This window comes from Halichoerus grypus, chromosome 14, assembly GCF_964656455.1.
Source record: "Halichoerus grypus chromosome 14, mHalGry1.hap1.1, whole genome shotgun sequence".
Lineage (NCBI taxonomy): Eukaryota > Metazoa > Chordata > Mammalia > Carnivora > Phocidae > Halichoerus > Halichoerus grypus.
In genome coordinates, this window is record NC_135725.1 from 46,726,330 (window position 1) to 46,753,119 (window position 26,790).

At 40.6% G+C, this 26,790-nt stretch overlaps 1 protein-coding gene and 1 long non-coding RNA gene across 3 annotated transcripts in view; one reads left to right on the forward strand and one right to left on the reverse strand.

Moving 5' to 3' along the window:
* Positions 1-850, reverse strand: part of MLLT3 (MLLT3 super elongation complex subunit) — a 283,363-nt gene extending 282,513 nt beyond the window's left edge. The window contains exon 1 of one of the 2 annotated variants that reach the window (XM_036082628.2): positions 102-245. In XM_036082628.2, the coding sequence (XP_035938521.2) occupies positions 102-104 (3 nt within the window). In that variant the 5' untranslated portion in view covers positions 105-245. Of the gene's footprint in view, positions 1-101; positions 246-555 lie in introns of those variants that run through there. The other variant, XM_036082627.2, reaches the window with a different exon arrangement.
* On the forward strand, positions 136-26,790 carry LOC144379997 (uncharacterized). Its single transcript, XR_013443640.1, has 3 exons — positions 136-212; positions 13,284-13,385; positions 26,604-26,790. It is a non-coding gene; the product is annotated as an uncharacterized LOC144379997 (long non-coding RNA).

Genomic DNA, 26,790 nt, shown 5'->3' on the forward strand with positions numbered 1-26,790 from the left:
CTCGACTGCGCTCAGCCCGGCGCGGGGGCAAAGTTGCGTGCGGCCCCGCCGCTGTCAGCCCGCACACTCCGGCTCACACACGCGCGCCGCGGAGAACGCACCATCGTAGCGGCCGCCGAGGCTGCTCGCCGCGTCCCCGGACTGTGCCCGCGGCTCCCGGCGGCGGCGGCGGCTGAAATATGGCTGAGTTATTATTCGCCTCCTTCCACCGTGTGAGTGTGTGTGTGAGTGCGCGCGTGTGAGCGAGTGCGCTTCTTGCGATTGCAAAGAGAGGCGAGGAGAGAGGGAGGCGCGGGGGGGGGGTGGAGGGGCGAGTGTGTGAGTGAGTGTGTGTGTGTGTGTGTGTGTGTGTGTGCGCGCGCGCCGGGGGGAGGGAGGGAGGGGAGCGGAGGCTGAGGGAGAGGCAGCAGCTCCCTGCAAGCCGTACCAACCTTTCTCTAATTGGAACCGCGGAGCGCTGGCGCTGTCTGGGCTGCGGCGGCGGCGGCGGCGCAGGGCGAGGGAGGAAAGGCGGGGAGGGGGGGGTCTTTTATTATTATTTTTGCATGTACTTACCGAGCTAGCCATGCCTGGGGGCCCGGAGGTTTGCTGGGGTGTTGTGTGGTACCCCCCTCCCCCGCCCCCCTCAGCTGTAATTCATGAAGAGGCTGCTATGAATGAGAGCGCGCCCAGGAGCGGAGGGTAGATGGCGGACATTCTCTGCCTTTTTCCCCCCGCGTTCGCTTGCTCGCTCGCTCGCTCGCTTATTAAACTCAGCCCCAAAAGCAAAAGCAGCAGCAGCAGCAGCAGCAGCTCCAGGGCCAGAGGATGAGATTCCGGAGCATGCGCCGTGGCGCCTGACACCGGGGCTCCGAGCCTTACGGGGCGGAGGGAGGGCGCGCGGGCGGGGCGGAGCGCGCGGGGAGGCCGAGCGAGCAAGCCAGGGGGAGCTCGAAGGAGCCAATCACCGGCCACCTCCAGAAACCCCGGCGGCCCGCACCGCCACACTGGAACGCCCTGCTTAAAGTAACAGGTTCCTACTGGGGAGGAGGGGGGAGGTGGAGCAGAGGGCGGGGAAGGGGCGCTAGAGTGGGGAGAGCGGCCAGCTGGGGAGCCATCCCGGCCCCTGTGTAAACTCCTCTCGCCCTACAATAAAAAACGGATTAAAACTGATGGAATGTAGCCACTGCCTAGAGCCCCCAGCAGCCGGATAAGGGGTGTTAAATCAAGTCTTCGGCGTTAGCACGCTCGGGGGAGGAGGGGGGAGAGGGGGCTTTCTTTTACTTCCCACCCCGTCTTTTTGTGGTTTTGTGCTGAAAAGGCAAGAACTCAACGCCCAAACAAACTTATTTAGGGAAAGAACGAGAGCAGTGCCACTCTACAAACAAACATCAAAAAGCACTCGCTGAGACTGTTATAACCGGCAACAATCCCCTTGGCCCCCTTCCCCATCTACTCACAGGCACCCGCCCACCGGCCCCACTCCCCGCCTTTCTGCCACCGCCACCGAAAATTCAAAAATGAAATGAACAAAAGTGCTATTTCCTTCCAAGGGAACTCCTCCCGCTTTGGTACTCCCCGGCTGGGAGGCAGCACAAAGCGGTGCCCAGGTGAAGGTGAGACACCTGCGAGTACCGGGTGCAGACCCTCAGGGACCCGGCTTGGAGTTGTTTTCTTCGGGAGGCTTCCCCTCCTGACAGCCTGGTGGGTTGCATCAGAACGTGAAGGATTGTCCTCTGAGGACACGCGGGGCAACTGGGAGTCTTAAAATAGCAGATAAAGTTAATACTGGCTGTAATGTGCATAAATTGGATTATAATCTTTAGGCGTATTGGTGACAGCCAGCGTAATCCAACTCTGGGTATTAATCCGGTTAGGCTCCCAGGTGACAACCGGCCGCAAGAGTGTTCCCAGAGTCGCGCTCCTGCAAAGGTTCCCACTCGGGATGTATTGGGTCTCAGTGGCCCGGGGTACAGCAGCGCGGGCACGCGTGGGGCGAGGGGGAGGAGTACTGACTAGCTTCCTTTAGCAACGCGGACAACCTTCACAAAGGAAACGGATAAGATCTAGACGATTGATTTGAAAGTGAAAGATGGGTGTAACTCCAGTTCGTTAAAGAAAGATCCTTGCATCTTCCTAGCCCTCATTCCTTTTTTGCCCGTCTGTGTTTTCTTTCCTCCCCTTTTTCCCCTCGCCTCCCAACTTCTTTCTGAATTTTCCTTCGGCTTCATTCTCTTCTCCCTGCCTTCCCTCATTATTTGCCTCTTCTCCTCTTTCTGGCTCAACTTTCTGGCTTTCTTCTTCTTTTCTTTCTTAAAACCACGAAAGCAAGTTGTCTCAGCTCTTGGATTAAAGAGAGCAATATGGGGAAAGGAGGTTACCTGGGGCGTCAGGAGTCCTGGCTGGTTTTCAGTTCTCCCAGCTGCTCACAGAAAGAGAACCCGAATCAGATCAGAGCACTTTGGGCCAACTTTAATTTCCCATCCATCCCTCCAACTCGAGTGGTTTGAACGACTAAAACTGACACTCCGACCTCTCCCCAGTTACAACCTGGAAAACTTCTTTGGCTTGAGGACCCCAATTCCTCCCACCCTTCTGTTGGATTTAGTAGCATAGAGTGAAGGGAACCACTGAGGGGAGAAACATTTTAATCCAAATCCAAGGGCTTAGATTTCTCAACTGACCTACACGTACATAGATGCGTATCATCTTGCATATCTGTACGAGTAGGGGTGTGTGTGTGTGTCTATCAGGACTAAGTTTACATAGACATAGACAAGCTGTGTGTTGGGATCCATGTGAAGGGTGGACCTCCTTGCTCTGCATTATTCAATTTTTGATAAAATAATTAGAACTCCTTCAAAATAATAAGATAGGGAACTGATGGTGCCATTAGGATAAAGCCATTTCCTATAAGGCAGCAACCATTGGGCAGTGAGTGCCGTTCAACACACAGGTGAAAAACAACAATCTGATTGTAAAGTTTTGAGTTGACTGTAGAGTTGGGCTAACTTCTTCCAATTCTCTCTGTAACCTGTCCCTGCGCTGAGGGACTGATATCTCTTTTTTGAATTATGTGTTTGTTGGATTAAAGTTTATTCCAGGAGTCACCAATAAGCCTTAGCGTCAGAGAGGGTCTTTTCCCATTACCCCTCCTTTCTCAAAGACTCCTTTAAAAACCCAATGTAGGGGTAAATTTCATTCTCTAGGCACTGAAAACATAGATTTGGTCAGTAGATGGCGCATGGAGCCCTTCCACCAACGTCCTTACGTGACCTCTTTACAACAAAAAGACCAGGAGGAGGAGAAAAAGAAAGAAAACACAACCCTGAATACTCCAGATTCAACTTTTGGGCAAAGGAATTTATGCCAGTCTTTCAATGTATTGTTTATAACCTATTCTAACAAGCTGGCTATTAATTAAAAGCAATCAGAACAGGAATAACAGCAGATTAATTTTGTCCATTATACCCGGAGATCTTTGCACTTTAAGTGAGGTACAAATTGTGAGAAAGCTTTTGAATACTTAACAGTACAATTATAGAAAATATTTTGCAAATAAATTTTAAGACAAGCTTCTTCAGTACTAAATATTCCAAAAAAAAAAATTTTTTTTTTAATGGAAATGCTTAGGGATAAAACCTTCCAAAAAGCAACTATTTTACTGAAGTTCATACTGTAGTATGTAGCACAATATGAAACACTATGGGGTTAGTTTTGAGGAACAGAAAAGAAAAGCAATTGACATCATCATTTCAGATAAAATGCGTGACGAAGAATAAAAAAGGAGACTGTCTGGGACAGATCTTAATTCCTGATCAGCACCACCCCCATCAACGTAGCTCTTCAACCATTATTTTGGCTTGAGCGCTTTTATTTACAGTAGTTTTGTTTAGTGTGGAGTTTGAGGCCAGTTTGGATGTTTCTGGCACAACATAAAGAAGTCCTTTAAAGAGTAATTAGGGTGTTAAGGAGCAGTTGTTGCTTCTTAGTAGGATTTTATCTAGTTATTTGTTGTGATAGATTATTCATGCATAAGCTCAAGTAATCAAATCAATAAAAATTAACCATTGTTCATCCTTTTCTGTATGGATTTGGGGGAAAAGGGAAAAAGATGTATGAAAAAGAAACCAGAAAATGGGACAGACACTAACCAGACATCTGACAAATATTAGACTCGGAATAATTAAGGATTTTTTTTTTTTATAATAGTGCACTTTTTTCTGTGTACTTTATTCATGTGTTCATTCAACAAAACCATATTTTGCTCCTTCCATGTGCCAGGCGCAGAGTTAGGCTGTAAGAAAGTAAGAATGAGAGGGTTCCTGTTGTAATAGTTTATGACCCAGGGGAGAAGTTTCACCAAATGCTTTTTTTTTTATATATATAATTTCTTATTACCTAAATTTGGGATAGAGATCTGTGTCACACATAAGCAAGCAGCATACAGATTTGTCATGAACATCCCAAGGACAAGAAAAACAGTAGCACAAGATTAAAAGCTGGGACTCATTGCCTTCAATACTTCAGATCGCATAAATCTTTCACCTTTTACTCATTGCCTTCAATTCCACCAGTTAAAACTCAGATAAGGTGGGAGGGGTGTTGATATCTTTTTTACAACAGCCAAGTCCTAATTTCCTTTTCCTTGATCTGAAGTGTTTTCTATGTTCACCTTATTGCAGCTCTTTTAAGAAACAAATTCACAGTGAAAGAAAGCTTACTAAGCCTTTTCAAGATCATGAGCATATTTTCTCAGTTGAGACAGTCTCCCTGTTTCTTATGGAAATTTTTGGTTCAAAATGTTACATTTTTAACATTATATTTAATTCATGATTCTAGGATAGTGTATTGGGAACCCCAGAATAGTACAAATCATTACTGCTTTGAAAAAACAATTGCTTTGATATCCATTTAAGCACCTAGTCTAGGACTATTTCCAGTGATAAGAAATACACAAAGCTTTTTTAACCACCAGAGCCTCTTCATGTGTAAATTATTCCCTGAGAGTAATTTAAGCAATGCACTTATACATTCAGAAGACAAGAGTGCCTGCACAGTAATAATTTATTAATTTAGTGGGCTGTATTCCTAATTCAAAGTATAGCACCCCAAGGCCTGAAAATTAATCAAGGATGTTATGTAAGACCAACAATATGAAACAAGATAAATATTGGAGGTCAGTTGATATAATATGATTGAAAATGTCTTCTTAATATATACAAGAACCCCAGTGGAATATTTATAGGTAAAATACATCTTAAATAGAAACTACTTGCTGTAAAACAACCTATCTTAAAAGTAGATTATCTTTATGTATTTCTGGCATCTCTTCAAAAGCTACTGCATAACTTCCTAACTTTCTTTAATGATTTGGCCTCCTTGATTTTCAGTGGAAATTCGGTTTTCATATATGATTTCACTTTTCCCATTCACATATTATGAATGGAGAGTTAAAATAATCACTTTGTCCAAAAATCACAAACTATACTTTGTCTTATTTGATTAAAAATGGGAAAATAACATATCAGGGTTATGAACTAATACATTCAAAACAAATCAAACTTCAATTAAAACTGCAAAAGAGGGGCACCTGGGTGGGTCAGTCGGTTAGGCCTCTGACTTTGGCTCAGGTCATGATCTCAAGGTCCTGGGATGGAGCCCTGCCCCAGGCTCCAGGGCTCCGTGCTCAGTGGGGAGTCTGTTTGTCCCTCTGCCCCTCCCCCCACTCCTGCACACACACGCGCGCGCGCGCTCTCTCTCTCAAATAAATGAATAAAATCTTAAAAAAAAAAAAGAAAAGAAAAGAATTACAAAATTGCAAAAGAAATTTAGGAAGAAGAAATTACTCCCTTCCGTGTATTAAACGGTCTGACAGTGGTTTGGAAATAGTACTGAGCCTCTAAGAAGTGAGTGATTTACCACCTTCTGGTAGGATCAAGTATCCCAGTTGGGTTAAACTATTTACAGTCAGCTCTGAATAATCCATGATTATATCATCCACTTTGTAGCTAATCTACAATGACACAATTTATGTGTAGGGTTTTTTTTATGTTAATTTATGTTAGAGTCTGTTTTTTTTTAACTGAACAAAATGCACATGACTGTATCTAATTGCCAGTTTCTTTTTTTTTTTTTCTTTCTAATTGCCAGTTTCGATTCATACTTTTTTTCTCACAGGAGAGCGTGGATACTAGTCCATTCTATCTCTTTTAGAGCCCATTTTCTGACTGTTATTAAGCAATTTGTCATCCCAGGGATAGAATGCTTTGCAAACAACTATTGATCTAGGAAGGAATACAAATTGATAGGAAAGAAGGAATATTCCTTTAGCAGTGTGCTGAATCAAAATAACTCCTAGAGGCTATTGCTAATTATAGTTCTATTATGTATCCTCTGTAAAACCAGATAAGGAAAAGTTAGTGAAGGATTATCTTCTCAAGTGTAGTGGTAGCAATTGGGAAATTTCAAGATGTAACAGGAAGTTAAAAATCACTTATGAATAGCAAAAGAAGTTTACTTATTTCTATATAATTAGAACTTCAATATATATTATTTCAATCGTTTGCCTTATGTTTCATGACTTTGACCTTTTGGTTTTATTATTAATTCAATGTATTCTATTAACTTTTATCGGCTGTCCACTGAAGGTCAGCCCCTGTACTTGGTCCTCTGAAATCAGGACACGGGTACAGGATGCCTCTAACATGCTCATTTATGTCAAGGCCTTTCATAATTGCCTTAGAGTTGATAGGTTGTTACAACAAATAAAGATGTTAATTTTTTTTTTAAGATTTATTTATTTAAGAGAGAAAGAGTACAGGAGGGAGGAACAGAGGGAGTCTTTTTTTTTTTTTTTAATATTTTAGTTATCCATTTGAGAGAGAGAGAGCATGAGCAGGGGAGAGGGAGAAGCAGGCTCCCTACTGAGCAAGGAGCCCGATGCATGACTAGATTCCAGGACCCTGGGATCATGACCTGAGCCAAAGGCAGATGCCTAACCGACTGAGCCACCCAAGCGTCCCAGGGAGAAGTCTTAAGCAGACTCCACACTGAGCCCAGAGGCGTACTGAGGGTTCCATCTCTCCACTCAGAGATCACAACCTGAGCCGAAACCAAGAATCAGTCGCCTAAACAACTGTGCCATCCATGCACCCCACAAATAAAGATGTTATTGAGCACGTAACAATAAACTCTTGTTATTTACTTGTATCTCTATTTAAGAAAAAAAGATTTAAAAGGAAAAAGATTTAGTCATAACATTGGCAGTAATTTTTACTTAAAAAAAAACATGATTGAGGGGCACCTGGATGGCTCAGTCGGTTAAGCATCCGACTCTTGATTTTGGCTCAGGTCATGATCTCAGGGTCATGGGATGAGCCCTATGTTGGGAGAATCTTAAGATTCTCTCTCTCCATTCCCCTCTGCCCCTGCCCCTTAAATAAATAAATAAATCTTTGAGGAAAAAAAACATGATTGAAAGTATTTACTAAGGTCACAAACAAGTACTAAAAGTACTTCCAAATCAAAATTTCATTTTCAAGGGCTCCAACTGGTCAAATTTGGGACAATTTGAGTCTCAAAAAAGAATCTGAGTTCATAATGATAATTTAAAAAAAATAATAAGCAGGAAAAAACAAAAGCTTCTCCATACAGCAAGATACTAGCTAATTAATATATGTAAGAGGAATGTTAGAATTAGAAAAATCATCATTTTGCAGGCACCAAAGCTGTAATAGATTTAGTCAAGGTTCATCAATATATGCTGAAAGTTTGGAGTGAAAGTTTTTGGAAAATACATTATTCACAATGATATAATGTCCACAGATTACATATTATTCACAAAGGCAGAAAAGGATCTTTACAGTGAAGAAATCTGGGGAACACCACTTAATGAAGTGACCAAACTTGACATCACCAATAATGAGAAGAGCTGACATCATGTGCCTTTTTGATGTGGTATGATAAAAAGCATATAACATCTAACATCATGGATGTATTATTTCTGCTAAAAGTGTTTGAATCTGTGAGGAAGAAATCAGACACATCAAGATTGTGTGGGACATTTTACAAGATAACTGGCCTGGGTTGGTTTTTTGTTTTTGGTTTTTGGCGGTGGTGGTAGTGGTGGTTTAGTAATCTCTATGACCAATGTGGGGCTTGAACTCAGGACCCTGAGATCGAGTTGCATGCTCTAATGTCTGAGCCAGCCAGCCACCCCAAATAATTCACTCATTAATTTACATGAGCATACAAATTTTTTTTTTTTAAAGTAAGCCCTAGGCCCAACGTGGGGCTTAAACTCTTGACCCTCAGCTCAAGAGTCACATGTTCTATCAACTGAACCAGGGCAGGCACCCCATTGGCCTGGATTCCTGAAAAAAATCAATATCTTAAGAGACCCCTCACCACCACCAAAAAGTGACGAAATGTTCTAGATTAAAGACAACTAAAGAAACATGACAACTAAATACAATTCTTAATAGTTAACTGGATTCTATTTTTAAGTAATCTCTACACCCAACATGGGGCTCAAATTTACAACCCCTAGATCAAGAGTTGTGTGCTCTACTGACCAAGCCAGCCAGGCACCCCTGAATTCTAGATCCAAAAACAAATATAAACGAAAAACAGCCTAAGGATATTCCTGCAACAATTGGGGAAATTTGAATATGTACTGTCTATTGATGGTACTTTAGTATCAAAGTTAAATCCAGTAGATGTGCTAATGGTATTGTGGTTATAAAGCAGACTATCCTAATTCTTAGAAAATACATGCTGAAATGTTCAGGAAAGTGTCATGATGTCTATAACTTACTCTTAGGTAGATTGGTTGAAATAATTAATACATAAAATTATATAGAAATATAAATTGAGGCAGAGAAAAACAGAGAAAGCAAATGAATTGAGGTGATCATCATACTGCCTTTTCTGTAGTTTGTTTGTTTGTTTTTCAAAATATAAATTTTAGGGGGAAAAGTGATCCTCAAGATTCAGAACTAAATTCTGAAGTCATAGTTCATACGTTTCTTCAATAGTATTTCTTTTTGTTTCAAAAAAAAAAATGCTTAACAAGGATAAAAGTAAGGAAAATGGGAAGAGAAAATGTTATAATTTAAAGGATTTTATTTGAAAGAAAAGATAGAGGGTTAGAATTTTTGGCCATTTGAGGCTTTATATTTTCTCTTTTCTGCTCACCACGAAATTTGCTTCTGAATTATAATAGTTTGATAGCTTTGGCCGACTGACATGTTTGAGGTCAGCATCTTTGGTGATCTTAGCTTTTCTCTGGCAATGAAGGACTCCAAAAGGGAGCAAGACACAGGACATGGGTTTGGCATAGTCTGCTGAATTAGTGACAATATTTTCATGTGAATGTTCTTTCAGAAGTAGATGATGTGTGTGAAAGGTTTCCCTCATGAGATTACAGCAATGTAAAGGTCATTCAATTCTACAGACCGCTTAATTGTGCCCCATTAAGCATTTCTCAAAAAAGAAGTGTGTGTGTGTGTGTGTGTGTGTGTGTGTGTGTGTTAATAGCATTCAAGGACTGCCAATATCAGCATTGTCTAACTTAGAAAGATTTTTTTTTTCATGGCTTTTATCACTGACCCTGTGTATAATGCACTGACTTCCCTTTTTTATTGCTCAAGGACAGCTGGATGAGTAACCTTGGCTCATTTAGAAACCATCCAATGCTTTTGTTCTCGGTTAATATTTTTTTAAAAGGTCACCTACATCTGACACCTGTCAGATTAGCACCTTTCAGAATCAGGAATGGGACCTTTTCTTGATCAAGTATGGCCAATGCATAATCTAAAGATGGGCTAGCAGCCTCGAATAACAGATTAACAGATTGTTTTTCAGGTTCTCATTTTAGGGCCGGAATCTTTATGGGGATTTTTTTTTTTTTTTTTTTTTTGCCAACCATGCCAAAGAGAGGAATGTCTAAGAGTAGACAAAATAGGAATAAGGTAGAGGGCTCTGTGTTTCCTTTCCAAACTTGAAAGAGAATGCACAAAAGCACCACTCATTCCTTAAAGTGTTGGTTGGGGTAGAGAAGGTCAGTGAGTAAAATAAGTGGAGAAAAAAAAATCAGGCCCAAAAATAAAGAACGAATAAGGTAAATTCAAACCACTCGGAGAACAAAAATATCTAAACTAGAGCACAAAATAAAATGTATGGGAATTATAAATATATTATCTATACTGTGGAAAAAGTCTTTTGCTGAAAAGGCAGAGCTTTTAGAGGCAGGTTTTGGATTTTATTCAGCAACACCGATGTGATAGCCATAATTGCATATAATACAGTCCATGCCATTTCTTAATTAATGACTTGTTATACTGTAGCTCTTACCCAAACTGTGCTTACTCTGTAAACAAACGGCCTCAAAAGTGTCTTTTGGAGATGTCAGATCTCTTAACCTTTCCTTCAGTCAAGACCTTTAATTCTCTTATACAAACCTATATTTGAAACTCCGTATTGGTCCCACTATATGCCCAACCTTTCAATCAGAGAGCTAATGGCAATGGTCTTACTGTAAGTGAAAACCTAAATTAACCTTAAGGAGGTGATCATTTGCAAATGGCAGGAAAAAGATGTAAAGAGAGTTTCCAGGTCACAACATAAAATATCCCAAACCATTTTTGTCTTCCTTGATTCACCAACTTGGTACAGATTTTTTAGCTAGACACTCAAGGCTTTGATTTTCGTTGTTTTTATTTTAGGAAGAATAGGAAGCAGTCGTGATTCCTCTAATCCTAATTAAAACTAAAACTGGCAATTACCATAGTAGTATATGAAATTGCTTCTGCTCCTACATTCACCCATCTGTAAAACTATTAATGGAATACATTTAAAGAATATGAAACAGAAAATAACCAGTTTCCCTAACATTATAGACTTACTTAACAAATATTTATTGTACACTTATTATATATTAAAGCACACACAGAATTACATTTTGCAACTTTAGATAGAATTCAATGGAAAGACAATTTGGCTGGAGTGATGTTGGTTAAAGGGGAGAGGCATAAATATAAGAAAGAGAAGGCACAGAAAGAAATACTTGGAATAAAAAAAAAGAAATACTTGGAATTATGTAGAGAAATAAGAAAATCTGCAAAAAGGCAATGTCGAAAACTTTAAAGTTCCTTGGGATAATATATTTCCTAGAATAAGTCTACTTTTTTTTAAGTCTATTTGTTAAATAACAAGAAACAATATGAATAATATGGGCATAGTTAGGATTTCATAACAGCTTGGAAATGGAGAAACCAGGGCATTTATCATTGCTCACAATTTTGCCCTTATGAAGAAATACTATCAGGGTTAAGGTACATCAACTTCATTCTTCCAGTTGGAAGAATAGATTAGAACATTCCTGGCCCTGGTTTTATTATAGCCACTGTCTTTAACTTCATTTCTTCCCCCTACTCTAGTAGTTGATCATATTGGTCATTTTGAAAAGCTACTTTGTGTTTCATGGGCAAAAACCTTGAAAAATTAGGTCTGAAGGTAATTGCTGAGGCTTCATTATTTAATTTTACATGTTTGGAGTCAAGAGTTCATTGAACTCATAGGAATATATATGAGAAATGCTACAAAGCAGTATTAAATCAATCTTAGCAGACTTTTTTCCTTTTAAAAGTGTTGACCTACATGTAAATTGGCTAAACTACTCCTTAATGTCAAAGATAAAATGATTTAACTCTTGTGTATAAGCAAGCCCACTTGGCAAAACTGGGGAGCATAAGAAATTCTGAGCCAAGCACATTTCTCAAAAAGGAAGTTCTTTGACATCAAGAAGTTGTCTCCAACTGGCAGAGTTCAGGAACAGCAGACTTTCCCAAAATAACAAATTTGAGACATCTTATTCTATTGTAGCAAGAGAAAAAAAATAATCTTTCATTAAGCTAATAGTATAAAATATATTTAAATTAGGAATAAAGATGGCCCAAAAGTAACTGTTAAACCAAAGGTGAAAGAAGTATTTTTAAAACCCCCAAATCGGTTCACATTTTTTTTTCCAGTGAATACACGTAGTTTTCCAAGTACTCATTCTCCCTGAAAAAAATCACAGTAAAATTAAATAAAAGTCTGGCCTTGTTAAATTATGATAGTTCTCATCTACTGATTACTTAAAAGCCATTTTCAAGAAAGACTACGTTTTCACAAAGAACAAAACCACAAAAAATGGCAGAATGATATAAGAAGTGGGGAAAAAAATTAGTAATTAGAAATTTTTTTTAAAGATTTATTTATTTGAGAGAGAGAGAGCACTTGAGCACGAGCAAGAGGTGCAGAGGGAAAGGGAATCTCAAGCAGACTCCACACCAAGTGAGGAGCCCTTTCGGGGCTCTATCTCACGACCCCGAGATCACGACCCAAGCCGAAACTTAAGAGTCAGACGCTCAACTGACTATGCCACTGAGGTGCCCCAGTAATTGGAAATTTTTATTTTTTTATTTTTTTTAAAGATTTTATTAATTATTTTGACAGAGAGAGACACAGCGAGAGAGGGAACACAAGCAGGGGGAGTGGGAGAGGGAGAAGCAGGCTTCCCCCCGAGCAGGGAGCCCGATGCTGGGCTCTATCCCAGGATGCTGGGATCATGACCCGAGCCAAAGGCAGGCGCTTAACGACTGAGCCACCCAGGTGCCCCAGTAATTGGAAATTTTTTAATGAAAATTTGAACTCCCTGCTTCTTTGGTTAAAAAAAAAAAAAAGTCAGAAGATCTGGGCACACAACGCTCACATACCTGAGTGCCAACTCAGCTGACACTGAATCCAGGCAGCTCCATTAGACTAGGTAATCATTGTCCAATTACCTATAGTTCTGCTCATTTGCTTGACCAGTCTAGACCTTGAAACCATATTTAGGGTAGAGCAGATAATCTGATCCCTAGGATCCTACTGTTGATATGGAAGAGATGTGGGTAACCTATGCTGGGCAAACCATGGTCAGCAGGCCAAATCAGACTTTAAGAAGCCCTTTAAGCTTAAAAAACAAACAAGCAAACAAAAACTTGTACTTTTTAAAAATAGCTAAATAAAAAGGATATTTCATGACGTGAAAATTGTTTGAAATTCAAGCTTCCGTGCCTATAAAGTTTTATTGGAACACGGCAGAGCTCATTAGTTTTGCTTCTGTGCTACAAGGGCAGAATGGGGCCACTGTAAACAGAGCTCATACAACTCAGGGAGCCTAAAATATTTTCCATCTGGCCCTTTACAGAAAAAGTTGCTGACCCCTGATCTGGAACAGTACTGTTTCAGGACTGCTTTTCCTTTCGTGTCCGCAGATCTCGGTCACACCATTCCAAGGAATGAAGAGGTAGACCAGGCGAAGAGTGGTGGGCAGCAAAGCAAGGTCTATTGAGTGATAGCACGAAGCTCCTGAAGAGGTAGGTGGCTGTGGGAGTTTCTAAGTCTAGGGGTTTTTATGAGATTGTCCCCTGGCTGGGCTGTTTAATCTGATTAATCCTCCACAAGTCTGTCACCCAATCAGGTTTTTGTCCATGCACTCATCTACCTATCAGGTAGTCATTCCCGTGGGAAAGGGGGAAGGGCTCCTTCCAGGGTGGTGTTTCCCAGCCTCTGGGATCAAGAGGGCAGTGGCTGCCATGGCCCTAAGGCATGCCCACCAGCCACAGGCCACCAGATCAAGCTCTTTGTTTAAATATCCCACTGACTGTTAAGCTGGTCCCCTGGGCCTGGGTTAGGATGCCCACGGCCATTCCCTTCTTTTCTGTAAAGCCTAGAACTGGATGGAGTCTTGTAAGTGTAGTTTACTCTTAGGACAAGGGGTCCCTTGCCCCCGCCTGCCATTCTCCCAACTATTTTCCATTTGTACTATCCAATAAAAAGGTAATGTGAGCCATGTATGTAATTTTAAATGTTCTAATAGCCACATTTTTAAAAAAAGATTTATTTATTTATTTGGGGGGGTACAAGCAGAGAGAGAGAATCTCAAGCAGACTTCCCTTGAGTGTGGAGCCCATCGCGGGGCTCAATCTCACAACCCCGACTTGAGCCAAAATCTAGAGTCAGACACTTAACTGACTGAGCCACCCAGGCACCCCAAGATCCTGTTATTCTTAAATATTTAAGATTGCATGCACTCTTTGCCAAGAGCACTGTTCTAGATTTGAACCCGAAGGGTGAAAGCTTCAAAACTTTAACAAATATTTTCAAGGAGGGGAGTTTTTGGTCAAAAGGCTGTAGGTGGGGAGAAAAATCTATAATCCAATGCTCCTTTCATTTCCATAGAATATGGGAATGACCACCTCTTGTTGCCCTATAGTGGAGAAGGCACATCTCATGGGTGGGAGTCTGACGCTCACAGGCCTGCAATTCGTGGTGGAGGGGTACACATGTTAGGCACACGGAAGGACCATGTGTAGAAGTAGACCAAACAAAAGCAACCCTGAAATCTGGGCCTGCTCCAAGATGCTCTTCATGGAAACTTCACCTTCACTTCACCTAGTCGCCCAGTTAACACTCCAGACTGTGCTAGGGTTGTTCGCATCAGTTCCTTGAAACTGGAGAGCAGATATGGCAATTGCAGAGTCTCTAGAAAATCAGGCAGAGGGAAGATTGGGAAATTCCCTGCGGAAATGGCAAAGGAGAAGTCTCGTGCTTTGCAAATGGCCACGATGGAGACCTTGAAAAGTCTATAAATCCAACTGGGAGCACCCTGTATTGTTTCCCGCTTTGTCTGACTGTTTTCGTAAGTTTCTGTATCCACGGCCATTAAGGAAACTTTCTTTTGTCTGCGTCTGTTGGCCTTTTCCTTTCAATCATCCTAACAGTCTTATTGTGAAAGCACCACACTAAAAAAGAACCTCTGTCAAGGCAGGGGGACCAGAGGACAGAGAAGATAAGTGGGTTGTCCTGCGAGCAGATGGGGAAAGATACCCCCAAAAGCTCCTCACCTGGTGAAGGATGCAGGTGGAAGATAGGAAGTGCCATCAGCAGAGCATGAGTCCAAACTTCAGCTTCCCAATCAATCCCACACTCTGCTGAGTGGGATTCTTTTCTTCTTTCAGAAGACATTCCAAGAAGGAGTGGCCTCTTCCACTCTGGCATTCCAAGAGGAGTGTCCCCTCTCTTGTCTGCTCCTTCTTTGGCCAAAACCAAGTACAGAAGGAGCCAAAAAAGGAATAGGATGCCTTTCGCTCTCCTGGCATCCCTGTACTTCTACACAAAGATACGGGAAGAGGAAGGCATCATAAATGCAACTTAAAAAACTATTGTGTTTGGGACACCTCGGTGACTCAGTCGTTCAGCGTCTGCCTTCGGCTCAGGTCATGATCCCAGGGCCCTGGGATCAAGCCCCGCATCGGGCTCCCTGTTCAGCAGGAAGCCTGCTTCTCCCTCTCCCACTCCCTCTGCTTGTGTTCCCTCTCTCGCTGTGTCTCTCTCTGTCAAATAAATTTTTAAAATCTTTAAAAAAACCCCAAAACTATTGTGTTTGGTTTCTTCCAACAAGATTGTATATAAAACTGCGTGCTCTGAAGAAAAGTTTAGGAAAAAATAGCCTTAATCCAGATTTAGATATTCAAACCCAAGACACAGGAAGTAAACCCAATCTGTATCAGCGAAGGGGTGAACTGGAGATGAGACTGAAGGATGACTAAGAGTTTGTCACAGGGACAAGGAGGAGGGACTGGGAGGAAAGACTTAACAGAGAAGTCTTCCCCCTGTCAGAAAGACACAAGGCAGGGTGGGGCGGGAGGTACTGGGACCTGAGAGAGCTCAGTAGCCTGAGGAAAGAAGAATGAAAAGAGATGAGGAGCCAGGTCCAGAAGGGCAGTGTGTATCCAACTAAGAAGTTTCCCTTCCTCTGAGAGCCACTGAAACTGTGAGCTGAGGAGTAGCGAGATCAGATTTGCATGTTAAAAGGATTGCAGGAGGAGAATGTTTGTCCCATAGTCTTAAGGAATGTGCCATGAGAAGACAAGATTAATGGTAAACTACTTATTAAATGGACCAGAAGAAGAAAAAACAGTTGAAGATTATAAAACTAATGCAAACAATAAAAAGATTTAAACTTAAAGAAAATAAGTCAGAAAGATTTGAAGCCACTTGAACCAACACTGTATTTTTTTTCAAAGATTTTATTTATTTATTTGTCAGAGACAGAGAGAGCACAAGCAGGGGGAGTGGCAGGCAGAAGGAGAAGCAGGCTCCCCACTGAGCAGGGAGCCTGATGCGTGGACTCAATCCCCAGACCTAGGGATCATGACCTGAGCCGAAGGCAGACGCTTAACCGACTGAGCCACCCAGGCACCCCAAACCAACACTGTATTTAAAGATGAAGACGAGGGCGCCTGGGTGGCTCAGTTGGTTAAGCGACTGCCTTCGGCTCAGGTCATGATCCTGGAGTCCCGGGATCGAGTCCCACATCGGGCTCCCTGCTCAGCAGGGAGTCTGCTTCTCCCTCTGCCCTCTTCCCTCTCGTGCTCTCTGTCTCTCATTCTCTCTCTCTCAAATAAATAAATAAAATCTTTAAAAAAAAAAAAATAAAGATGAAGACGAGAAAGCTTACCTAGTAAAGAAGTTCTTGACCTCATTCCTGATCCAGGAAAGATTAGGGAAGTTGCAGTTTCTAAGCGGTCCCCAGAAATAGCAAATAATGGTCAATGGTTGGGTATTATAAACCAGTTTTTTATAATATGTACGAAAATCATGAGAACTGGCTAGTAGCCTCTGAGCACCTCACTAAAGCATGGTTTATCCTTTTTAAGAGATCTTTCTTTCCACGTAATAATCACACAGCCATTTATTTGCATATAGGATTCTTTGTGTACATAGATTTCTTTCTTTTTTTTTTTTTTAAGATTTATTTATTTATTTTAGAGAGAGATCATGAGAGGGAGGGGCAAAGGGAGAAAGAATCCCAAGCAGGCTCTGTGCAGGGGGCTCGAAGTGGGACTCAATCTCACAACCCTGAGACCATGACCTGAGCCAAAACCAAGAGTCGGCTGCTTAACTGCCTGAGCCACCCAGGCGCCCCCTGTGTACATAGATTTCTAATAGAGGACGTAGTATTTTGTTTTGTTTTTGTTTTTCAATTTTAAAACGTGGAGGGAGGTCATTTGTTTTAATCCTTAGTGTATCTTTTATTAGACTTTTTGTAGGTTATTGACTTTTAAGTTTCAATCTTTTCATTCTTTCCTAATGCTTATATCATGGTTTCTTTTTCTTTTCTAGATTTTATTTTTAAGTGATTTCTCCACCCAAAGTGGGGCTTGAACTCACAACCCCGAAATCAAGAGTCACATGCTCCACCAACTGAGCCAGCCAGGCGCCCCCAACAGTTTCTTTTCCAAAACTGATCTTTTCTTTTTTCATTTCTTTTCTTTCCTTTTCTTTTTGTAGTGCGTTCTACACCTAATGTGGGGCTTAAACTCAACTCCAAGATCAAGAGTTGTATGCTCTACTGACTGAGCCAGCCAGGAGTCACTCCCCTCTTCTTTTTTTTTTCCTTTTTTGTTGACGTGACTGATATTTTCTATATAGTTTTATTTGGTTTAATAATCATTCATTGACAGGGGCGCCTGGCTACCTCAGTGGAGCATGCAACTCTTGATCTCAGGATCATGAGTTCAAGCCCCACGTTGGGTATGGAGTCTACTTAAAAAAAAAAAATCACTCATTGACAAATATTTTTTATTTTTTTATTTTTATTTTTTATTTATTTATTTGAGAGAGAGCTAGAGAGAGATCATGAGCAGGGGGGAGGAGTAGAGGGAGAGGCAGACTCCCTGCTGAGCAGGGAGCCCGATGCGGGGCTCGATCCCAGGACCCTGGGATCATGACCTGAGCCGAAGGCAGACGCTTAACGACTGAGCCACCCAGGCGCCCTGACAAATATTTTTTAAATGGCTTTTTTCCATGAGGAATCAATAATTGACAAGGCAGACAAATCTGGCTACTGCCCTCGTGGAAATAACTGCTGTCTAGTGGCAAAGCCCAAAAAAAAAATTATAATGTGGGGCGCCTGGGTGGCTCAGTCGGTTCAGCGTCTGCCTTCGGCTCAGGTCATGATCCCAGGGTCCTGGGATCGAGTCCAGTCTGCTTCTCCCTCTGCCGCTGCCTGCCTGCCTGCCTACTTGTGCTCTCTCTATCTCTTCGTCAAATAAATAAATAAAATCTTTAAAAAGGAATTATAATGTGATATGTACAAAGAACGTGGCAGAAACTCACTTTGCCTACCCAATATCTTTTTACCACATCTTTCCTGCTTAGAGAACCCTACTTTTGTTGGGGGCAGGAAGCATGCCCAGTTGTAGGAGATTATATTTCCCCCAAACGGCTACACCAATATCTTGATCCTACATGTTCTTCCCAAACCTTGTCACCCCCACATCGAGAAGTAAAATCTGTTTCCCCTCTCTTTTAACCTGGGTGTGTCCTTGTGTTTGCCCACACAGCAAAAGTGATGTTGTAGGACTTCTCGGCCTCGGTCATAAAAGGTAATGAGGTTTCCGCCTGGGTCTCTCTTGGGACCCTCACCCTCGGGACTCAGCCACCATGGTGTGGGAAGCCAAGCAGCCACATGAAAAGGTCATGTGAAGGTGTTCTAACCACAGTTCCAACCGTGTGAGTCTTCTTGGCAGGCAGCCAGCAGCAACTGCTTCTGCACTGAAGTCAAGTGCAGCACAGACAGCCTGTTTCTGCTGAGCTTTGCCCAAATGGCATATTTGTGAAGAAAAAAACAACAACAGCAACAACAACACGTTTTTATTTTAAGCTGCTAAGTTTCACGTTGGTTTGTTACACAGCAATGGATACCCAGAGCACCAACTTTAAAAACTACATTTCCCAGCCTCCCATGTAGATTAAAGTGGCCACGTGACATAATTCTCTCCACTAAGTTGTAAGCCACGGGATGAGGCTTCTGAGAAAGACTCAAGAGATGCACGACTTCAGGATGCTGGATCTTCTGCTCTTCCTTCTGCCTACAATTCAGGGTGAGAGCTAGAGTTCCAGCAGCCATTTTGTAACAATGAGAATGAGTGCTACACCCTAGGGATTCCAGAATAGGAAACCAGAAACGCTGTCCAACATTTTTAGGTAACGCAAACTGAAACTACACTGAGATACCATTCCACACTTCTAAAATGACAAACATCTGGGGCGCCTGGGTGGCTCAGTCGGTTAAGCGTCTGCCTTCGGCTCAGGTCATGATCCCAGGGTCCTGAATCGAGTCCCACATCAGGCTCCCTACACAGTGGGGAGTCTGCTTCTCCCTCTCCCACTGCGCCTCCCCCCTGCTCATGCGCTCGCACTCTCTCTCTCTCTCTGAGAAATCTTTTAAAAAATAAAATAAAATGATGAACATTAAAAAGACTGACAAATGCCAGATTTGGGTGTGAATGTGGAACAACCAGAACATACATACATTTCTAGTTGGTGTGTAAAGTGGTTACCAACACTTTTGAAAACTGGTTAGCAGTTTACAACAAAAATAAAAATACACCTATTCTATGATCCAGCTATTCAATTGGATTTTATTAAATTTAGGTTTTTATTAAATTTGAAATATGAAAATATACATTTATAGAAAGACTTATGTAGGAATGTTCAAAATAGCCATATATAGGAAACAATCCATAAGTTCATCAACACGAGAATTGATAAAATGGATAAACAAGGGGCGCCTGGATGGCTCAGTCGTTAGGCATCTGCCTTCGGCTCAGGTCATGATCCCAGGGTCCTGGGATCGAGCCCCGCATCGGGCTCCCTGCTCGGCGGGAAGCCTGCTTCTCCCTCTCCCACTCCCCCTGCTTGTGTTCCCTCTCTCGCTGTCTCTCTCTCTGTCAAATAAATAAATAAAATCTTAAAAAAAAAAAGGATAAATAAGTTGCAATATATATATACTACATGGGAATACTATTTGGCAAAAGAAAAGGAAAAAAAAGTGACTCATATATGCAACAACATGGATGAATCTCAAAAACATAGATTGAGCAAAAGAAGCCAAACGTACAAATAATATGCTATATGATTATAATTATATGACATTTAAGAACATGTAAATGAATGGATTGTGTAAAAATCACAACAGTGGCTGCCTCATGGGGAGACTGACTAGAGACATAAAGAAACTGTCTGGGGTAATGGAAAACTTCTGCATTTCAACTGGGGTATTAGTTACCCAGGTGTATTCAGTTGTCAAAACTCATCAAACTGTACACTTTACTAAGATATGTCTATTTATGTTATTTATTTCAAAATGGTTAAAAATAAATATAAGCTTACCTTGCAATTATTTATTTACTCCTAAGAACCACTCAGAGGAGCTAAGACTTCAATATTTTTGATTTGCTACTAGAGCTAACTTACAGTAGCACTGTTTAAACTAATATTAGGAATTAAAATATTTTTGTGACCAGGTCTCATTGACCAGTAAAATACTATCTCTAATTCATTTACCCAAAACAATATATTCCAAATAAAAACATATTGGACATGAATTTTCTTTCTCCTTTTCCCAAGCTAAGATAACCATAACAAAATTTTTTAGGCAATGGGGTGCCTGGGTGGCTCAGTCATTAAGCGTCTGCCTTTGCTCAGGTCATGATCCCAGGGTCCTGAGATCGAGCCCCGCATCGGGCTCTCTGCTCGGCAGGAGGTCTGCTTCTCCCTCTCCTACTCCACCTGCTTGTGTTCCTGCTCTCTCTGTCTCTGTCAAATAAATAAATAAATAAATCTTAAAAAAAAATTTTTTAGGCCAATCCCCATAACAGCAACTAATAAGGTTTCTTGATAAAAAGTGATGTCTAAACTTAGATCAGAATTACAGCAGGATTAGCAAGGAAAAAAAAGAGGAAAAAAGGGTGAGGTGAAGTCCCAGAGGCAAGAGAAAAAAATATATATGGTGTGTATATATATGTATACATAACTACATATATATGTGTAATATACATACATAGAAAGAAACTGAAAAATCATCAGTGAATTTATTGCAACACATGCAACCCTTGAGAAGGCTGATATAAATATCTAAGCAGAAGAAATAATGCTTGACTGGGAAAAGACACAGAGAACTTTGAAGGATATCTTAATCTAGATGGTGGTTAAATAGGTCGGTACATATGTAAAATTCATTAAGGTTTAACATGTATATTAGCGCGCTTTACATACTTATCTGAATATATGTTATGCCTCAATTTAAAAGATATATGTGGGGTGCCAGGTGGCTTAGTCGGTTAAGTGTCTGCCTTTGGCTCAGGTCATGATCCCAGCGTCCTGGGATGGAGTCCCACATCAGGCTCCTTGCTGGGCTGGGAGTCTGCTTCTCCCTCTGCCCCTCCCCCTGCTCCTGTGCTTTCTCTCTCTCTCTCTCTCTCCCTCTGAAATAAATGAAGTCTTTAAAAAAAATTTAAAAATAAAAGATATATATGTTATATATATGTATATATAATATTTATTCAACTATTTACTCATCAGTTCTGAATTTCAGAAGAGAAACCTGGGCTAAAGAAATATTTAGTAAACATCAATGTATATAGAAGGTGTGTTAGAGAGTGCTATCTTTCTATATAATACAGGTTTAGCTGGATACATGGCTCCCCAAATAGAGACTCTATGTCTCAGCCTCCTTTAGAATTAATTGTGGCCATGTGACTGGGTTCGTTTTCTGACATTTAGCAGAAATGACGTTTGCAACTTCTAGCCATGCTCTTTATAGGAAAGAAGCATGTCCCCCATTTCCATGAACTTGAATATCAATATGGTAGTAAAGTAACTGAGACCCCATGGATGAGGGCCATATCCAAATAGATGTCATAAGTTAAAAGGATACTGGGTTCTCTAACCACCAGATCACCATATTATTCCTGGAGCACATATGCAAAATATTACATGAGAAATAATTATCTTGTTTAAGTAATTTTCGTCTCCTGTTACAAGACTCTAGCCTTTATTTGAACTAACCCAGCTATTAGTTAAGCCCAAGGGAGAAGGCAAAAAATGAGAAGTGCCAGGAGAGAGTGGAATTGTGAAGACTGAGGAAAAAGACAAGAAAGGGGTGGTCAACTGTGTCAAAGGCTTTGATCCATCAAGCAAGGAATGGATTCAAGAGCATCCCTTTGGGATGCTCAATTTCATTGTGTTTTGATAAGTGTTAACGTGATCACTTACCCACAGCATCCCCATGAACTGTCTCATCTCTCTAATTGGAGCTAAATCCAGTAAATTTCTTCTAATTTTTGCTTCTGTTCTACTTGGTCTAGTAAACATTGCTTTGTCTTTGTTAAAAATCCCACCAACACTTCTCATCCATGAAGGATTTTGTCAATCTAATATTGTGTTTAGGTAGACACTCTGGAAAGTGCCAATATTGGATCCATTTTAATTTCAAACTAATTAAGCTTGGACCAGAACCAACTACCATGACTCAAAGCAATCAGTACTCTTACCAAAAATTATATGGTATGTTAATCTAGCAGAAAGAAGCTACATCCTTTTCTGCCAAAGTAGTTAAGTTAGTCAATAGTCTTCTTATGCAAGGAACAGAAACTAAGGTGGAGGGGGGGGCATGGAGATGGGTCAGGGAAGAATTCAAAGGAAGGGTCCTGAAATAGTTCACAGTTTCTGAAGGAAACAGAGCTGTTCTAGGAGTCTCACCTGGAACCAAGGGCTCAATGCCACTCCTTTCTTTTCCTCCCTCCCCCTCCCCTCTGGCTGTCAGTTTTATGCTTACATACATATTTACATTTTTGAAGGCAAGAGCTACATTTTGTGCTTTTATTTTTATTTTGTGTGTTTTTGTTTTGTTTTTGGTTTTTTTTTTCACATTTTGTACTTTTAGTAATCATAGTAGGCTAAAGAAAAATAATAATAGTAGGCTAGATCCCTAGAAAGGGAATTTGGGATAAAGAGTATGGACCTTTTATCAACTTCTTGACAGATGTTACCAATTACGTTCCAAAAATATATATACCAATTTAGACTCTCAATAGGAGTGTATGATTTGGCTTATTTTTGAAACAACTTCATCAGCCTCAAATTTTATAAATTTTACAGTCTTCATTTTTTGATAGAATACAATGATATGTCCTTGATGCCTTATTTTATAACTATTAATGGTGAATTGTTTCACTTTATATCTCTGCTTCTGAGATTTGTCTATACATTGTCATTGCACCTTTTCCCATTAAAGTTTCAGAGTTTTCATTATTGATTTAAACTACTACTTGCTTTTTGTCAGATGTTTTTCCTTTGTAATTTCCTTTTCAATTTCTGATGGTTTCTTTTAAATATATCATGTAGTCAAGTCTTTGATTTTTGATTCTTTTGTGCTTACCAATTTATTTTAAGCTTAGACAATTTTTCTCTCAACTCAAGAACAAGTAAATAGTTTCCTAAATGCTCTTTTAGCTTTTTAACTAGGACTCTGGCAAACATTGGTTATATTTCAGGCACATGTTTTAAATATTTGTTTATCTTACATTGAACACCTTTCACATTTAAATCACAATAAATCTGGAATTTATTTTAGTATATGTGTTAAGTTGACAATTTAACTTATCAAAGCCAGCCAATGTATTGAATAATTTTTCTTTTACATAATACAATGTGATACCAACTTTATTATTTGTATCATTTTTATAAATAATAGTATTTATTTATGATCATTCTGTCCCAAAGATATGCTTATAAAAGTTTATACAAGTAGCCCTCTATTTCATGGGTTTTTTTTTTTTTAACTTATTTATTTATTTATTTACTTATTTTTAAAGGATTTTATTTATTTATTTGAGAGAGAGAGAGAGGGAGAGAGAGCACGAGGGGGGTGCGGGGAAAGGGAGAAGTAGGCTCCCCGCTGAGCAGGGAGCTCTACACAGGGCTCCATCCCAGGGCTCCCAGATCATGACCTGAGCGTAAGGCAGGTGCTTTACTGACTGAGCCACCCAGACACCCTTCATGTGTTGTTTTAGTATCTTTTGATACATTGTGGTGCAAATCCTTGCATTAGGAGACTTCTGGTTACAACTAACAAAAATGTATTAAAGTTACTTAAAGCAAAAGAGAGACTATGCATGGACCAATCAACTGTGCTCAGAGGTCAGGATTGCTTTGAACAGGAGAGACAGATACCAAGGCACCTTTATTAAATCCTTTGAGCTGGGGAGAGCACCCAGTAGGTACTCATTGTTCCCGTCATCAATTTTTCTTTTTAAAAAAAATTTATTGGCTCTTCTCTATTTTTTCTAGCTATTCAACTTCAGAATCACCGTTTCAAGCTCCAAAAGATATTCCTATTTGGATTTTGATTGGAGTTGCATTAAACCTATAAATTAATTTGAAAAGAACTGACATCTTTGTTTTTTTTTTTTTTCTTTAAAGATTTTATTTATTTATTTGAGAGAGAGAGAATGCGAGAGAGAGAGCACATGAGAGGGGTTAGGGTCAGAGGGAGAAGCAGACTCCCCGCCGAGCAGGGAGCCCGATGCGGGACTCGATCCAGGGACTCCAGGATCATGACCTGAGCCGAAGGCAGTCGCTTAACCAACTGAGCCACCCAGGCGCCCCAGAACTGACATCTTTGTAATAGTCATTGTTACCTAGGAACATGGTAGGACTTCCCATTTATTCAAGTCTTCTTTTATGTTCTTCAGTAAAATTTTGTAGTTTTATTTATATCATTCCTGTCCATTTCTTATTATGGTTATTCTGAGGTGTTTTATATCATTCATTTTTAAACCAATTACAATCTGACTTCTACCATTAATCTTAATTCTTTTGTTACTAAAAAAAAGGGGGAAGCAGTAGAAATCATTGGAAGGACATTGGGGAAACTCATAGAATTAAGAGAAGAGAGTTTCCGGAAAAGGAGACAGGGCTGATATCAGGGGTGATGGGATCCATAGGCTGAAACACCGATGCGTCTTTCAGGCTCTCTCTCTCTCTCTCCCCATTGCTTGTCTCTCATCTCTACATATTTGTGTATTTTGACCTCACCAAGTTCCATTATCCAAAAGAAAAGAGGATGTTTTTGCCCACTTGTTCCAGATGGAAGGATCCTAGGCAAATGACCCATAAATGTACGAAATGATGCTCGCTCCATCATATTCACAATAACAGAAATGCAAATGAAAACAACACTGAAATATCATTTCTAAATTATATTAGCAAAGATCTAAAGGTTACTTTAGACAATTTGCTCTCATATATTTCGAGTTGAGTATAAATTGGCAATTTGGCACTATCTCATTGAATTAACAGTGCAGCCCAACAGGTCTTCCTCTGGGAATTTATCCCAGACTTTATCCACTCATGTATGAAATGATGTATGAAATAGATTACTCATTATAGCATTGTTTGCAATACCAAAAGACAAAATCAGTGGAGGGTGTACATGATGACACATCTCTATATTGGGATATAGCAGCTATGAAGATGTTCTTTATATAATATGGACTGGGCCCCATGACCTAGTGTTGTTCAGAAAAATCAAGCTATGGCGTGCATAGGTTGCTATCCTTTGTGTAAAAACGGAGGAAAAAAATAAATGTAAATTGTCTTTTCATGTAGGAATGATCTCCAGAAAGATACCCAAATGCTCTTTGTACAGCATGCCTCTAGAAAAGGAAACAACATAGCTGGGAAATAGATGCAGAGAACAGCTTTCTCCTGTGTACCCCTTCATACTTTCTGTGTCATGTGAATATATTACCAATTCTAAAGTGTAAACACAATTAGATTTTAAAATGTTCTTCCCCATTTCTTATTTATACAGTAGTCTTTGCTTGCTGTTGAACTGACAAAATAATTCCAAGGCTCAATTATGATTCTCTTCTGAAGCAAAATTTGAACCTTGTGCTAACTCACAGGTGACAGTGAGGTGAAAAGCCCAAGAGAGCAGGAGATGGGGCAACTGGAAGGTAGAACAGGCTTTAGACATTAGTCTCCCATTTGCGAGGTCTAACACATTACCTGGTTGCTCCAAATATTAGTTTATCTTCAAAAGCTGTTAAACTGGGGTGCCTAAGTAGCTCAGTTGGTTGAGCATTCCTGACTCTAGATCTCCGCTCAGGTCATAAGTTCAAGCCCTGCATTGGGCACCACGCTGGGTGTGGGGCTTACTTGGAAAAAAAAAAAAAAGGTATTAAACTAAACTAATGCCTGGCGTAACTGATGTCACATCTCTGAAATATAAACATGATACAGTTCTATTTTCCAACATCTGCCGCCACTGTGATAAGTTGAGCTGTTCTTTGTCATGGACAGCAAATTTCCTCGACAATACTGGATTTCATAACCATCATTTTCAGTCACTTTCAATTACTAAAACCAGCCCCTTGAAGACGTAAAGTCCCGCTCACTTTATTTATTTTACAGTATCTAGAAATCTTTTTGTACCACGTGACTCAAAATGTACAAGGTGCGTAAAGGGTGTGTAGTAGAGACGTCTCTCCAGCCCTTACACACGGGGCCTTGGTTACGCAGGTTATATACTACACAATTCTAGTGGTCTCCAGTCTCTGTCATTTAGATCAGTATTTCTCAGGATTTAATGCTATAAGAAACACCTGGAGGTCTTCCTTAGACAAAGATGACGATTCAGTAAGTCTGGGGTAGGAACTGAGATTCTGCATTTCCAACAGGTTCCCAGGTGATGCTGATGCTGATGCTGCTGGTCTGTAAACCACACTTTGAATAGCAAGGACTGATGTGATTGATGCCCCAGGTATATAACCTGTGTGGCGTCACCTAGAAGCCCTGAATCGTCCATTTCCCCTAAGGTTCCCGTTTTAAATATCCTTCCAGATATGCTTTATGTGTATGCAGGCA